General features: G+C 38.5%; 2 protein-coding genes across 2 annotated transcripts in view; one reads left to right on the top strand and one right to left on the bottom strand.

Moving 5' to 3' along the window:
* The first annotated feature begins 3,076 nt into the window (after positions 1-3,076).
* On the top strand, positions 3,077-13,495 carry slc13a2 (solute carrier family 13 member 2). Its single transcript, XM_027019118.3, has 12 exons — positions 3,077-3,927; positions 5,094-5,222; positions 6,073-6,209; positions 6,297-6,526; positions 6,855-7,044; positions 7,430-7,552; positions 7,746-7,952; positions 8,553-8,686; positions 8,782-8,921; positions 10,008-10,169; positions 10,574-10,711; positions 11,196-13,495. The coding sequence occupies exons 1-12, from the start codon at positions 3,772-3,774 to the stop codon at positions 11,325-11,327; spliced, it is 1,878 nt and encodes a 625-aa protein (XP_026874919.1). The 5' UTR covers positions 3,077-3,771; the 3' UTR covers positions 11,328-13,495.
* Positions 12,069-17,158, bottom strand: part of unc119a2 (unc-119 lipid binding chaperone a2) — a 20,494-nt gene continuing 15,404 nt past the window's right edge. Inside the window, exons 2-5 of the mRNA XM_027019132.3 lie at positions 16,739-16,852; positions 15,924-16,023; positions 15,186-15,358; positions 12,069-14,692 (exon numbers count right to left, since the gene is read on the bottom strand). Coding sequence (XP_026874933.2) covers positions 14,580-14,692; positions 15,186-15,358; positions 15,924-16,023; positions 16,739-16,852 — 500 coding nt within the window. The 3' untranslated portion in view covers positions 12,069-14,579. The remainder of the gene's footprint in view (positions 14,693-15,185; positions 15,359-15,923; positions 16,024-16,738; positions 16,853-17,158) is intronic.

Raw genomic sequence — 17,158 nt, 5'->3', positions numbered from 1 at the left:
TAATAATTAACACTATATTAATGGTGGTCTAAGCAGACTTTGATTTCTGTTTGTACAATCTGAACTGAGAACATTTCATGGATAGTGACTAATCTTAATCTTTGACAAAATTGCAGTTATAAATCACCCCCTGTTCTCTGGTAACATCCTTTAGGGATTAGATTTAACCTGGATCTAAAAATGAGATGCACATGCAGAAAATCAGATAATAAAAGAAAGGTTTTGGAAAACTCTTTTTTGTCATGCTTTCACACTTTATTAGAGGTGTAACCCATCAGTGTACTATTAAAAAAAGTCTTTGAAATGTTGGATGTATATTTTATTGCTTTATTGCAGTACAATTAGGGCCTTATCTCAAAACCTTTCTTGTGATGTATAATATATTGGCACACTGCACACTGGCAGCTGAGGAACATAAAGAATTATTTTGTTGTAACTATAAGGAAATAGGTATATATGGAAACATGGTTCATTTGTTATCATGTATTGCCTGTTTTAAGGACTAGATGTTTACTTCTTTGCTAGTAAGGTGTCAACTAAAGCATTTTCAATACAATGAATCACTTTTGTGGCTCATGAATTGTATAGACCAAATTCACTCATGTAAAATAGGAATGTGTAAAATTTGTATGCTCTGCTAATGCTATTTCAGTTTGCAGGAGTTTTTCTCTAACATTTTCTTTATGCTATGCTCTCTTTGGCAGTGTTATCTAATTGTTAATCATGTTCTGTATTCTGGTAAAATACATCTAGAAGATAATCCACTCATAGGAGGACCTCATTCTGCAGGATCTCATGCTGAGGACCTTATGCAAAAAAGGGCTACTGCACCACTGCAAAGAACACATAAGATACTAATCCTGGTCTGGCTACTACATGCACACTGCTGAAAACAACAGAGTCAAATGTCAAGGGCCATAAACAGCATCTATAAGCTCTCTGCCACATTGCAATAATTCTAATTCACCTGCAGCAGATCCTTCTCCAGACATTCATGATAATTGTACCCACTACTTTTATAAGAATGATCATTGTTTTATTATTTTATATTATGTTTTGTGTAAGGCAGCATTACTGAAGTGATCTGTGATCTCAGTGTAATGGCCTTTGAAAGCATATGCAGGTTCAACAGGCATAGAATGATTCAGAAGTATTTCAGAGGATACAAAGGTTTATTCATTCAATTAGAAACTTTAATAATGTTTCTGAGGACATTTAAGGCCATTGGGCAGGAGCAAAGCGAGTTATTCTAGTTTATTCCTGAAGTAAGCATGAAGTGTTGCAGAAGTCCGTGGGTTTCTGTGTGAAGTTCATTGTCTTCACTATTCAGTTGGAAACATTTTAAATTAAGCAATGAAAAGACCATTAGTAGGTATGGAGGTTTTATGAGTAAGGCTTAAAACATTGCCCCTGTGTGTACAACTAGAAATATTAGTGAGTCTTTGGGTATAGGTGCCACCCTAGTGAGTCTTTGGGCACAGGTGCAGAGGGCTTCAAGGCCATTATGCAGTACAGGGTAAACTAGTTTGGTTTGCAGAGATACATTTTTAAAATGGTATAGGATGACAGGAGGTGAGAACTTTTTTTTTTAAGTAACATTTTTCAATATAATATAATGGTGTCAAAAATTGGTTTGAATAATGATGAATAAATTCATGTTTTGGATATAATGGTGGTAATTTCTTACTGTCACGGTTGGGTGGCCGGCTAACAGGAGGGACACGCCCACTCCTGCTAGGGATCACACCCCTTACCTGCCCCGCTCACTATCACCAGAATACTAATTGTGTTCACCTGTGCGTTACTCAGACTGTGCATATTTAAACCCACAGAAACCAAGAGACGAGGCTGCACATTAGTGGACCTAAGACACCAGCCATGTCTGAGAACTATGTTCACGCTCCCTTTTGAGAGCCACTGTTTATGCTTGCTTGGTTCTTCCATTGCTGTGGAATGATGGATAATAAAGAGCACTTTGTTGCAACCTCACCTCTCGCTTCCTCCATGCCACAAACATCACACTTACATTACAACACCCCTGAAAACTGAAAAAAATTTGATTAAAAAAATGTATAAACATTGGATTGTCTTTGTGTAACTCATTCTCTGGAGTGTATCTCTGTAACATGTATTAACCTTACCTGGAATAAAGCAGTGGGACAAGCTATTCTCTTCAAGTAACTATTGAATCTGCATCTTTATTTCTTATTGGATTCATCTTTAATTATCACTGGATTTTTACAAATACAATACCAACAAACAGGGATTGGGAACCATAATAGTCATAAGAACCCACTGAGAACCACATAATAGCCATCAGAATCCACTCAGAACCCCATAATATCCATCAGAACTGTTCCAGGTACATTCTGTGTTGCTGGTCAACAGATTGTGGTATGGTCCACTTTAGCATTGCAAGTAGTGCCCCAAGTTGGACGCAATTAGGGCCACAGCAGGTGTGTTGCCAGCCACTGTTGGTTTGAATGAATCATCAATGCTGCACAGTGGGATAAAGGCACAGGTGCTGTCAAACTGTAGGACACCTAGGATGGCGAAGCCTGCTGGACATATCATTGATCATGGTGGTGATAATCCCATCTCTAAAAGCCGCATGGTGACACACCAATGGTGTGTCAACCTTCATCTCCAAGTTGCCTGCTAGATTGAAGGACTTAGGTTAAATGGACAGAGTAGTGGTTTAGTTATAGGAATGGTCTGTAAAGACTGGTTGGTAGTGGCACTGAACATAGTATGATTGATTAAGAACCAAATTCTTCTTGTTCACTTGAACTACAGTTTAACCTTCTCTGTGGCTGAGATTAAGATAGATATCAAACAGCTGTAGTAATACCCTTTAACCTATAGCTAAGAATAAGTTAAGAATTCTGCCTTGTGCTAACTCTCCAGTCTTATGACTGAGCTGGATATAGTTCATTCTCCTCTTGGTTTTTGAGAAACCCAATAATTCCTGTCAAGTGTCATTAAGCAATACTAAACATTTGTTTGCAGTCAAGAAAACCTTTAAAAAAATTTTTATTCTTTTTTATCTCCACTTTTCAAACAATAACAGTATTTGTGGAATGATTAATGCAAGACATTCCTAAAGCTCCCAGGGTGTTGACACTGATAATGATATGTACAGTGATATGTACAGGCATATGTACTGTCACTAGCTATATTTAGATTCTTATTCAACAGGTCCTGTTATCATCATATCCTATCATTGCAACAACTAACATCACAGTTATTAATATCTGCAAGATCTTTTGCGGCAATGCAAAATAGAGTGATACTAATGATTCTATAGGCCTCTTACTGTTTTTGAAAGAATAAAGATTATCTGCCAACATCAGCATTTCACAAGCAGTGAAAGGTTACATTTTCACATGAATGGCCATTATAAAGGCAGCAGCCAACCTGTTTGAATGTGAAGCAGTGGAATTGCAGTGGAGTACATGGCTATTACATATCACCCAAGATAAGTGGAACAAGATAAGTATTACAAAAGCGAAACATTTTTTGACTAGTTCTTCTTTTGTTTTGGCAGCCTCTTCTTTTGTTAGTTGTACCTCATTCTGTGTGTCTCTTCTTCTCACTTTTATATTCTTATTCTCATCTGTTTTCTAAAAGTTCACCCTGTTCTTCCACTGCCCCCCCACACCTCTTTTTCTCTTAATAAGTTACTGTTTAATTTTCCTGCTGTGATAAAGATTATAAACACTAAATTGAGAGTAGTGCCCGGTCTTTTACGTTCCCCTGACATTTTGAATCATGCCACAAAGCCTGCGCAAGCTGAGTGTGAGCTGTGCTGCGTTCAGGGGATGCCTGGAGGCAGTCGGCCAGTGTCTGTGGAGCTACCGTAAATACCTGCTCATCATCCTCACCCCCCTCCTTGCTCTTCTCCTGCCCTTGCTCATCCCTACCAAGGTAAGAGCTTGTCTTTTGGAATTATGGGAATGTGCAGGAATGTGTTATTAGTTGAGAGTGTGTAATGTGTAACTGTCATTTGTACACTGCGTGAGTGAGATTTTATGCATTATTATTTCTTAGACAAGGTCTGGGCAACTGCATTGCACTAGTTATACAAAACACACCTTGACAAAAAGATTTTCACCAAAAAAGTAAAACATAAAACAAGATTAAAATGATATTACAGAAATGGAAGGAATATATGGAAGAGAATGGAATATATTTCAGAAATGGATGCTTTGCACTTGAGCAACACTTGGCTTTTAAATATTTAAATTAATGTAAAGTAATCATAACCTTAAATATGACTCCAACCTCAAACCAAGTTAATTCTAACTAATTATGATCATAATTCTCCACAGTATTCATATACTATTATCTTTTCACTTTCTGTAAGTAATTTATTTACAAGGGCACTAGGGACTAACAGTCCTGCTCTTGTAGTGTGTGAAGTATGCTTAATTCACAACTTTATGCTGACCATTACTGTGCCACCCTTTTTCACAAAGGTTAGGTCCTCTTAATTGTGTTTTTCTTTATTAGTTATCCAGAATAACTTACTGGGATTCACATTTAATCAGTAGATGGTGGGCCAGAACATTCTAATTATTCATTGTGAATGTCTTATGGTTTTTCTAGATCTATACAACTCAGTGGTCCAAAAGATAAAAGTCAAATTAAGGAACAATTGTTCATGAATTATGACTTTATGACTTATCTATGTGTAGAGGTTAGTATTATCATATTATACTGTTATGTATACTGCTGTAACACTCTAATTTTCCTTTAAGGATTAATAAAGTGTTATTTTATCAGGTTGCTCCAGAGCAATGGATCTGTCCTGAGGTGTCTTAAAGAGATATTCTCATAGAGCTAGTTGCAGCTTGTTATGGGATACAAGGTTCAACTAGTTCACTATAGTAAAAGAAATGGAGATCGAAAGATGCATTCCATGCTGACACACACTGTTCAAATTTTCAGTTCCCTATTGATGTATTTTGTAACAAGTCGAAAACAGCTTTGGAGTATTTAATGTATTCGTCACATTAAACCAGTTTAAATCTTCGCGCCGTTATCATTGACAAAGTTTTTTAAAATGTTTTTAAATTTATTATGTACTGCAGGAGGCAAAATGTGGCTTCGTCATCATTGTGATGGCACTGTACTGGTGCACAGAGTGCATGCCTCTGTCTGTCACTGCCTTGCTGCCAGTCATACTTTTCCCTATGCTGGGCATCATGGAATCCGGGGAGGTAATCACTGATCAGCCTTTACCCTATAGTCTAGCAACCTAGAATAACTTAATTCAAACTGCAGAAGATCTAATTTTAGAAATGTAAAATGTATTTCTAAAACTATAAAAGCTGTGGAAGTAGACTGATGCAGGTTTTGAGTAGAAAACCTTCTACTCAAACAATGGACTTGAAAGAAAGACAAAGAACTTTTCCATAATTTTGTCATGTGATGATGCATGATGTTCTTTTATAGCTAATAAAAGTTTTTGCATATGATCAGTTATTACTGGTTAAAGTTCATCCTTCACCAATAGTCTCAGATATCTTATTACATTATTAGGTTGATATCCCAGGTACAAATTGCTAAAGGTTTAACAGAGATATAATATAATACTGACAGATATGACTTTAAGGATCTGTTTTATCTGTATCTAGAATTCAGTCCCACCAGCACAACATTCATCAAACATTGTCCACATAAACTAAAGCTAGCAGATGAGATGACATAATTTGAACAGTTATTCATGTGTAAGTTCCTAATTGTTCCACACTGGACTTCATTTTAATGGCTACTATGCCAACCTGGGCATCTATAACATTCCAGGTTTGCTCACATTAACCTAAACTCTTAAGGGAATGTAAATCATGAGAAGAAGCTTGATTGCCGGTGGTCTAAAGTGTCCTTTAGGTGTCTGACAGCCAAAAATACTCAAAAAATAGTAAATCCTTCTGAATCAAAATGTCACACAGGGCCTTCTAATGTTACAGTTCCCCATTGTTCCAATGATTTTGCTCTTTGCTTCCTGAAACCTGGCAAATTAAAAGCAAAGTATAAATAACACACATGCAATTTATTTATTGGTTGTAGGTCTGTGTGCAGTACTTGAATGACTCCAACATGCTGTTCATTGGTGGTTTGCTGGTGGCAATAGCTGTGGAGTACTGGAATTTACACAAGCGTATCGCCATGGCAGTCTTGATGGTAGTGGGAGTTCGACCTGCCCTGTGAGAGTGCAACCTTACTCACTGGAAGCAACTCATGACATATACATTTAAATATATATTTACATTGCCTTTCTCCTTTGCCTCTAGGCTGATGATGGGGTTCATGTCGGTAACAGCCTTCCTCTCAATGTGGATCAGTAACACGGCCAGCACCGCAATGATGCTGCCCATAGCCCAGGCTGTGCTAGAGCAGCTCACCAGTACCGAGGCCGAGCAGGATGAGAGGGAAGTGAGAAAGGGCCAAGATAACAAAGCTTTCGAGATGGTGGATGTCATCAACACCAAACTGCCCCTGGAAAACATTATCAAGGCGAAAAGTAAAATTCATTAGTGTGTGCTTCACATTTAACAAGTTTTTTTTTTTTTTGTTTACAAGACTGTGTAAGCATTTTCAAGAGCAGCAAAATGTTAATATTAGTTTGATGTTAATATAAGCTGAATTTCTGGTTGGTCGAGTTCAGTGTTTGGAGGCCCCTGTCCTGGAGTCCCACTTTACTGTATAGCTAATGAACAAGCTCTTCATTATACTGTATTAGAGCAAACAAAGAACAACAGCACAATTGTGCTACAGGCCTGGGGTGAGCAAACACTGACCTGGCAGCAGCCACAGAATCCCACTTACAACTCTGCTGCCCTGGATCATAGCAGGTGGGATCTCCGATGCAGCGCATGGAATTGACCTTGACTTGGAGAACAGGAAGAAGGCTCGTGAGCAGAAGTACCTCCTGCTAAATAAAGGGATGAGCTTGAGTGTGTGCTACTCTGCTAGCATTGGGGGCACTGCCACACTTACGGGCACCACGCCCAACCTCATCCTCAAGGGCCAGATGGACCAGTAAGGCTCCTTAGCTAATCTTGTCTTTGGGCACTCTCACATGCATGGTTGAGCTGTTTCTATTAGACAGGAGATATGCAATTTATGTACAATGGGAGGAACCTCTTATAGCTTTATGAGAATTTCTTAGACTTGTTCAAATCTTGTTAAAAAATGAAAATGTATTTTTATTTTGCATTGTTACACCATTTAACCCCAATTTAGTACTGTAGCATCTGAGAAATGTTAAAATCCAATCATTAGACATTCCATGTGTTCTGTGTTAACATAACAAATTCCACACCTTGCAAAATATTTTGATAGTTTTGATATTGATTCAAACCTCCAATCCTAATGTCAGTCCATCTAGACATTCTTCCTCCTAACCACATTTCTATCTTTATAGCATCTTCCCAAATAACAGTGGCGTGATCAACTTTGCCAGCTGGTTTGGCTTTTCCTTCCCAAACATGTTGCTGATGCTTCTCCTGTCCTGGATGTGGCTGCAGTGCATGTTTTTGGGCTTTAAGTGAGTTATAGCAAGCTTTGCATATGTGTGGGACGTAGAACTAAGACTTGTGTGTGGTAAAATATTAAATTTTCATGGGTTTTTAATGTTTGACATAACAGAACAGTCAGACTGCCTACTTCAATATGATATGCTGTCGATGCTTGATGTGTAACCCGAGACCTGTTACCACAGCACTGCTGTTCCTCTTCAGCTTCAAGAAATCATTTGGCTGCGGCTCATACACCGAAGGGGACCATGAGGCTTACAAAGTGATAAAAGATGAATATAAGAAGCTGGGCAGGATGAAGTTTGCTGAAGGTGCAGTGCTCACCATTTTTGTGATACTGGTGGTCTTGTGGTTCACCAGGGATCCAGGCTTCATGCCAGGTTGGGCAGCTTACTTTAACAAGGATGGAGAGTAAGTGCAAAACTGACACATTTAAAAGATACATTTTTGAAGAATTTTCCACTGCTGTTTCTCAGTCATTTGATGTTATATCATAAATGTAATCATCCAGAACATACATCATTCAACAGCAATGGGCACTGTAAATAAATAGTAAATTGTCCCATTTAATGCAAAAGCAGGAAACAAGCAGTGTCCTTGATAATTTCCCACAAAATATGTTAGAAATACAATTATTCCAAACACCAGTCTGTCAACCTGATGCAGTGCAAACTAGTTTAAAAAATAACATATCAAAAAGTCTAACAGAATTCTTGGACCTGCAGTGAATTTTAAAAAAGTACAAAGTAAAGCTGCTTCTGTATGTTATATCTGTTGTAATTATATAAACGCACAGAGAATGCTACTGTGATCAAATGTGAGAATGACCATTATGGAAATCATTTTCCTATATTCTACTCTTCTGTTCAGCATTTGCTTCAGATCAACACAAACCTCATGACAAAATACCAGGAAAAAAAAACTCTTTCTACAACGAACTGCATAATTAATTCAATAATCTTGGTTACAAGGTCAATAACTGAATCATTCATTCAATAATCTCGGTTACAGGTTCGTGACTGATGGCACAGTGGCCATTCTCATGGCAACTCTGTTCTTCATCATCCCTTCCCAGCTGTCACGTAGCTCCTCCTGCAGTGATGAGGAGGAGGAAGGTTATGGGCAGGAAGAAACAGGTGAAGGAGGTGAGACCTCTTCTATGGGATTCCTGGTAACTCATCATCTAGCTCTGCAGACAGCTCCTGAGACAGATTAATTGAGCAGACATTGTGTTAAGCAGAAGAGAATGCGACAATGCCAGCCCCAAGAAAACTGAAGTCACCCCCAGCTCTGCTTGTCTGGTCGGTGGTGCACGAGCGCATGCCCTGGAACATCATTCTGCTCCTGGGCGGTGGATTTGCTTTGGCTAGCGGCAGTAAGGTAAAAAGAGAGAATATACACAGATAAGTCATACCATTAAAACCACATGCCTAATATTGTGTAGATCACAAAACAGCTCTGAGCCATCAACATATTTGAAGTTGTCCTGTTGTATATGTTACCAATGTTAGCAGAAGATTTCTTAAGTCTTGTAAGTTGCAAAGTGCAGCCTCCATGACTCAGACTTGTTTTTCCAGCCCATCCCACAGATACTCTATCAGACTGAGATCTGGGGAATTTGAAGGCCTCTTTGTCATGTTCTTCAGACCATTCCTGAACAATTTTTAGTGTGGCAGTGTACATTATTCTCCTGGTGGAGGCCACTACCATTAGGAAAAACCATTGCCAAGGGGTATACATGGTCTGCAACAATGTTTAGTAGATGGTCTATAGCACACATGATGCCAGGATACAAGGTTTCTGAGAAAAACATTGCCTAGAGCATTACACACCAGTGAATCATGTCAGATTACCTTTTTCCCATAGTACAACCTGGTGCCAAATTCAGCAATGGACAGCATAGACACTCTGACAAGCATGAACTTTTTCAGCAAATTATGCTGCAGTAGCATATCAGTGGGTTTGGTTTAGATGGGCTAGCGTTCACTCCCCAAGCACATCAGTGTCTTGAGGGCACATAACTCTTTTGCCGGTTCACTGATTGTTCATCCTTGAACAACTTTTAGTAGATACTAACCAATGCATACCAGGGATACCCCACAAGACCTGCCATTTTGGAGATACTCTGACCAACTCATCTAGCCATCATTATTTAGCCCTTGTTAAGTTGCTTGGATTCTTATACTTGCCCCTTGAACACATTAATTTCAAGAACTAACTGTTTGCTGTTTAATATATCCCACCACTTAACAGGTGTCATTGTAATGAGTCATGGTATAATATAGTGTGATAAACCCATAACTACTGCTCAATTGAGCACAGATTAATTAATCATATGTACATTAGAAGCATGTTAGAAGATTAAAAGTATTTTTAAATCTTGAAATTATGCCCCATGGAAGTCTATAGGAGGTTCTCTTTGTAATGCTACAGAGCTGTAACGCTAACCTTGTTGTTGTTCTGGAGGTGTCTGGACTATCAATATGGCTGGGTGAGAGTCTTGCCCCCTTGAAGACCATCCCACCCTTTTCCATCTCCTTGCTGCTCTGCCTGTTGGTGAGCACTTTCACTGAGTGCTCCAGCAACACAGCCACTACTACCCTCTTCCTACCCATACTTGCCTCTATGGTAAGATTTTAGTGGAACACCATTGCCTTGTTGACTAAGTGTACTAGGCTAGTAGAGATCATTAGGTGACTATTTGCAGCTGTGATTATTTGCTGCTGAGGACAAATATCAGCCTCTGAAGCATAAATAACATATTGAAGTTACTTTTATTTTGACCACTGAGAAATTACATGCTAAATAATGTTAAATATAGGATTCATGAATTATGAATAATGACTAACAGGCCATGAAGCACATTTGTTATGGTAGCATTTTGAAAGCCCAGAATATTATTGATCTACCCACAGAGAATTTTCTAATAAACCATTAATTCTGGAACGAACATAAATTCTTTCCTTTAAGCAGCTCCACAGTATACACACAGCAGGTTTCATCTGGCTGTGTGTACAATATCTGTCTTTCAGGCCACTGCTATTGAGCTCCACCCACTGTATGTCATGCTGCCCTGCACTATCAGTGCCTCCATGGCCTTCATGCTTCCTGTGGCCACTCCACCCAATGCCATTGCATTCTCCTATGGGACACTTAAAGTTCTGGACATGGTAAAGATGCACTTTACCCATTTTCCTACAATAGGTGTATGAACTTCTGAAAGTGACCATTTCTGAATTTTCCACCAATCAATAGCAGCCATCAATGGGTTAGGGGAAATTAGACAACAGTTGTATACAGTTGGGTCTTGAGAGTATAGAATAAAATAAAATAAAGATGTGCAATGAACTTGGTAAAAAATAAAAAATTTAAAAAAAAAAGGTTAGGGTTTTATTACAAGTAGTTCTACATCACAGAAATGTGGGTAACATTAATAAGCTAACACTGCAAACAAAAAGCTTTATTTCTACTTACTAGTCCTCTGCATCTATCAGAAAATATAGACAACCTTGGCCCTAATTTAAGAAGGCAGTTGAAAGATGGACTTTAGTCATACCTTTCCATTTAGAATATGTGACCAGGTCTGTCATCAGCAGTATTATTTCTGTTTATTCCTGACAGGTGGAAGGATAATTGTTTTTGCTCTTTCCATAGGCGAAGGCTGGCTTCATACTAAACATGATCAGCATCCTGTGCATCAACTTGGGAATTAACACGTGGGGAATGGCAATGTTCCACCTAGATACCTTCCCCTCGTGGGCCAATGTCACCCACATGAAACCATGAGCGAGTGCATCCCACATACTTCGGAATAAGTGAGGCAGCAATGACGAGAGAGGACAGAGTAAAATGATCAAATTTATGCTGCCTCAAGGAGGGAGTCTTTCTGAAAGCTCAACCTTTATATTTATATTTATTTATTTTCTCTTGTACTCTACCTTAAGTAAACATTCAGAGGTAAAGTTCTGAATCATTTTAAAGTGCTTATTGAATGCCAGCCTCCAAAAGCTCTTCAAGGAAGATCTTTACTTTTACAATCGATGCCAACACAACAAGCCATCACTTTGCTCCAAGAAAAGCTAGAGTCCATGTGGATCTGTGTGGTCACATACTTACTCAAATGTAAGCCCAGTTGCTGCTTTACAGCTAGTTCTCCAGAGCCTTTTTGGCAGTGGCACCTGGCAGGAAGATCATTAGTTACTCTGTAGTTGTCAGAGGAGGCATGTGATGCCTCTTGATTTCCGTAAAGTCATACGATAGCGTGAGAGAGAAGACACATACCATCTCACAATAAAATGGCACAAATGTTGCTTAAATCCTTATGAAAATTTAAAAAAACAAACAAAACATGCTTCTCGAATTCAAATCAATACTCTACTGTGGTAGACAAATAGCTACATTTTCACTATGCATTTTCATAGGAAAATATAATGAAAATTTGATCACTAATAATTTTCTGTGCTTAAGAATCTGATTAACAAATTATAAATATTTAAATATGCATGAAAAAAAGACATCACCTAAATCTCAAAATTCACATATACATTTATTTCTTGTATTCCAGACTGGCATTTGAAGTGTCCAAAACTTTACAGTTTTTTCAGGGTTTTCCCCCCTCAAAGTCATGTACAGTAACTCACAATAAATAAAGAGCTGTTACATGTTCTTACTAGAAACATTATTGTAGTTCATCCACCTTGACTGTTATGATTCTAGACAAGTGTTTGAGAGCATCCATTCAACTCGAAATAAAAACAAACAGGGTTTATTAAATTAGTTTCCTAAATGCACCTTTTTGCACTACAAATAAACAGATCATATATACAACACAGTTGTGGATAGAATATTAAATCTACTCTCAGCTATATACTCTAACACCCATAAGGACGTAACTCACTGGAACATTTGAGAAGGAATGCTCGATGCAAAGGCTGGGAGGAACACAATGACACAAAGCACAGCGTCTTAGTGCTACTACTCCTTGCGAAGTCACGGTGTTGTATATATATAAGAGGTGTGCTATTTTCATGCTGGCGCAATAATAGCACTGTGCGGGTTAGGGTTGGTTTAAGTGAAATTTAATCAGAACGGTATTGTGATTCTCTTAGATCGTCTCAGCCAGTTCCTTTCAAATCTCTGTCCTATGTGCAATCTAGAAAACATAACACACATTTTACTACAGAACAGATGTTGTACTTGTATCCAAGGTGCAAGCCAGATATATTTAGAAAATATTTATGACCGCGATCGTGTATTTCGGCCTTCTGTGAACTATAGTAACAGAGACAGGCAGACCGTTCGCTTGTAGTTAACAGTCAAAATATAGTGTGCGCATCTCGTAAAGGTCGGGTCAGTTAAGACTGATTACATCTAACCTTCTAATTAAACAAAATTGTTAAGCTATATTGCAAAGGATAGTTTTGTAACTGTTAGTAGTCACGTCCATTTACTGCCACAATTATCGCAAAGGATAGTTTTGTAACTGTTAGTAGTCACGTCCATTTACTGCCACAATTTTAAAACTATGTTCGCAAAGAACATTATTCCATGACCTCTTGAAATCTGGATTTTCAGCAAGGATTTTGCTTCCACCCAACATATAGTGCCTTGATTAGCATAGTAGACTGCACTTATTTAGCAGTAAAACAGATAGTCATATTTTAATTCCATGTCTTTGTGCAGCTTCTTGAACCCTCATGAAAACAGCGACACCTCGACATGCTCTGCCTCAGGTGCATGGACCGCCCACCTTTTTGCACCGCCCTCCTATGCAGAACTCTAGGAACAAGGCAGGCAAGGCCGAACTCTATCGAAACGCATGTGGTGCAAGTTACGCAAATGCACAAGGTCTCGTGGCGCTGCAACCAATACGTAGCGACAGTATTTACGCACCCAAAAAAACAGGGCCCGAGCTCTCGTAGATATGTCTGCAGACCTTTTTTTTTTTTTAAGAACACAGAACAAAACATAAAAGCAGTTTTTTTCTGCTTTTTGAAAAGTACAAAAGAGCCCACAAAAAACAGACAAGAACTTATGTCAAAGGCCATGACGCACATTGCACTCCTTCTTCTGTCCTGTAAGACCGTTTTTGGTTCACCTGTATTATGTCTATTTACAGAACCCGTTTCGTTCTTTGCTTCATGCCTGAATGAACATACAATGTAGACATGAACAAGAACCTCACACAGACATATAGGAAGGTTATCTTTTGCGATCAAGTTATTACAGTAACAATAAATGTTGATCTAAATTGTTGGTATATTACAGTATATTTTGGTCTTGGATAATGTGCTCTGTTTTTGTGGGTTAATTAAATATTTTCACATAATATGCCGAAGTGACAAGTTATTTATTCCATATCAAAATGTGTGTAATGTATCACAAATATAAGCTCACTGTATCAACTATTCTATCAATCTCATAATAAAAAAATCAATACATGAAGACTAACATTTACAGGTATGAAAACTGGTAAATGGAAAGAATTAAGTAAATGTTTGTATTTCTATATTTAAATATCTGCAGGATAAAGTAAATCAAATATTTCTCAGCCTGGGTCTACCAGTGCCCTACGCACACACACAAACACATACACACACCTCCAATCAGCAGGATCTTGGAATTAATCTCTACCCAGTCACACACACAGTGGAGCAGTCATGCTTACAGCCCTAAACATCACCTAGAAATCATCCCCTTGGCCATTCTCATGCATACAAAGCAATACATGAAATTAACTCCACTTCTCCCTCAAAATATTCCCTAATGTTGAGTAACTAATAAATGCTCAAGTGGCCATTCCTGCTGGTGTGTAGTAAATAATGGCAGTGTCAAACATATTTATGATATGTATGTGTGTGAGAAATCATAATGCTTGAATCACTGACTGGTTCTCACACAGACAGGCATTAATGTGTGGCAGGCAGATTGTCAGTGACAGATTCAGGGAAAGCATGATTGGTGCACACAAAAAAAAATGTGGGAAGGCCTTAGTTCAGCCAATCAGACCATCCTCCTGGATCAGCTTGTATGGCCTCCCTAGGGCCCTCCGCTGTAGGAGTAATCTGCTTTGTTGTGCATGACCAGCTTGTTGTCCACAAAGTAGAAGCTGTCTGACTGTGTCTCATAGGGGTGCAGGATCATCTCGCGCACTGGAAGAGAAGAGATCAGAATTGGTTTTGAAAAGATTTCAATCGTTTTTAAAGGGAAATGTGGCATTGATCAAGATCCAGTTCAACTTAACCACCAAATTCAGTGTTTTGTAATACAAGATCTACTGCATGTTGTTTGCAAATACATTGGTGTATATCTTACTTTGATAATGCTACAACTGGTTACATCCATGCCAGCAATCTAGGAATTGGAGTCCTACCGGTTTATATTACTGATGGAAATGCAGGCTGTTGTATGGGTGGGGAGAAAAAAAACCCACCAACTCATAGGCTAAACTCACCATTAGTATGTTCTGCATTTCACAGCTTTACTACAGACCATCAGACTTTATTAACATTCAACAAATTTTATTAATTACCTTTAGTCACCTGAGTCTTATGTAAACCTGACCCTGCGCTCCACCCAGGACCACTGTGCTCAAATGGGTGCAGATGGAGCAGTGGGTCTATGTGTAGGTGTGGCGGTACTTACTGATCTCTTCGGAGAGTGGGGGGAACTCATAGATGTGCTCGCATGTGTTCTTGCTGCTGGGGATGCAGAATCCGAACTCAAAGTCGAAGCTCTTCAGCAGCTGATCGCGAAAGTAGTGCCTTTCGATCATGCGGAAGTTGTTGATGGGGATGTCGCCCACAGTGAATTCGACACTGAAATGACAACACTGACGAATGAAGCACGGGGGAGGATTCATTTAGAATCTGATCATCTTCAGTATGCCTTCAGTGTACTGCAGTCAGCTGTATAGTCTACGCTGTATCTGAGTGTTTATGAAATTTAATATGAAGGTCATATTCTCCAAGATTCCATTAATAATCACATTCCTCATTTGCTCCACATGCCTGACATCTGCTTGTCCTGAGCATGGCATATGGGAATTCACTCTCATTATTTATTACATACTTGTTGCATTAGTCTTGTTTTCCTTATCCATTTCACAACTGAAATCACTGTGTGGTGTTAATTAGGAGTGATGTTTGACACTTTTTCATTTCATCTTATTTTCTCAGACCTCAGTAAGACATTCACTATTACATGACTGAAAGCAGAACTCTACTGTGGAGCACATCCACTCCAAGACCTCTACACGGCATTTACTGTCATCAGTCACATCTATAGCTTATTCAAGAATTAAACAATTTAAAGATCAAATGATTCAGAAATATTAATTTCCACGATATCTTGCTCAGTCCCAAAAAGCTCAGGTTCACTCACGTGGCTCCAACCTGACGCAGCCGCAGAAATGCTGGCGTGAACTGATATCGTACGAAGCGTCCGGCATTGGGGTCGATGTCTCTTTTCTCTCCACCTTTGTCTAATGTAAAGCACATAAGAACTGATACATTCAAACATTTTTACAACCGTAGGGGTGTCTAGCCACTTTGTGTTTGATTGACATTGCATTTAAAGAAAATTACAACTTTTTTCACTTTTTGTGATAATGAAAACAATGTAAGCTTACTGTATATTAAATCAATTCCTATGGGTGATGTTTCATTAAATGAGAAAATTAATGTCAGCAGGTATTTTGAATGGAGGCAGAACACAAGAGGGAGTGTGATTTTGTCACAGATGTGAACAAGATGTGAATGTATTTCACAATAGCGCAATAAAAGAGTTTAATTGTTGTTTTTAAATTTATTTTTGTTTTTATATAATTTTGCACAGCAAAGAGAAAATCATGAGCAATGAAGCTTTAAACATTGTTTCAAATATATTTTAATATTGGTAATTCCTTCGGCCCAAAAAGTAGGTATCAGCAGCTTAGAGTAAAGCATTCATTGCTGTTACTCAGGAAAAGGTGGCCACAGGAATGATAAGGATATGGTGAAAAAACATGGTGTTACATGTGACACGCTGTAACCAATCAAATGTTTTGTTGTTGAATCCATTGTATAATGGTAATTGCATACAATATTTTGCATGAAATGTACAAAGATGCTTTTAGTTACTAGAAACAGGGTGATTTGCATTGAATGTGGGTGGAGAACAAGTGCATAAGTGGGTCATTTGCACCCAGTCAAACTCACCAGTTGCTGGAGGCTTTGTGATCTCAAAGAGCACTGTTCCTGTTTCCATGTCTCTGATCTTAAAACGTGTGAAGTCGATGTTGTATACATTGTCTTCTGGGCCACACAAGTAGTCTGGGGAAAGGACAGTGTGGCAATGAACATACATTGCAAATCAATCTTTATTTAATTTCAAATCACAAATTACCATCAGAAGATGAAATTAGTATGTAATAAAGAATGAGTCAGAGTACAACATGTTCAGTTTCTGCCCTCCGTCCTTCCAGGGACTCCAGGCTGTGAAGTTACATAATTACTATAAATTCATGATTGCCAACTGTTATTTTTGCTCTAGGTGAAAGGCATACACGCTCACTTTTACACATACATGCTACAGCTATTTTTGCATCAATAATCTGTCTTGCTGTTGTGAAAAGTGAC

Source organism: Electrophorus electricus, chromosome 8 (genome assembly GCF_041902795.1).
Source record: "Electrophorus electricus isolate QZ-2024a chromosome 8, ASM4190279v1, whole genome shotgun sequence".
Lineage (NCBI taxonomy): Eukaryota > Metazoa > Chordata > Actinopteri > Gymnotiformes > Gymnotidae > Electrophorus > Electrophorus electricus.
Note: the sequence above shows the minus strand (reverse complement) of the source record. Positions and strands in the feature narration are given on the sequence as shown.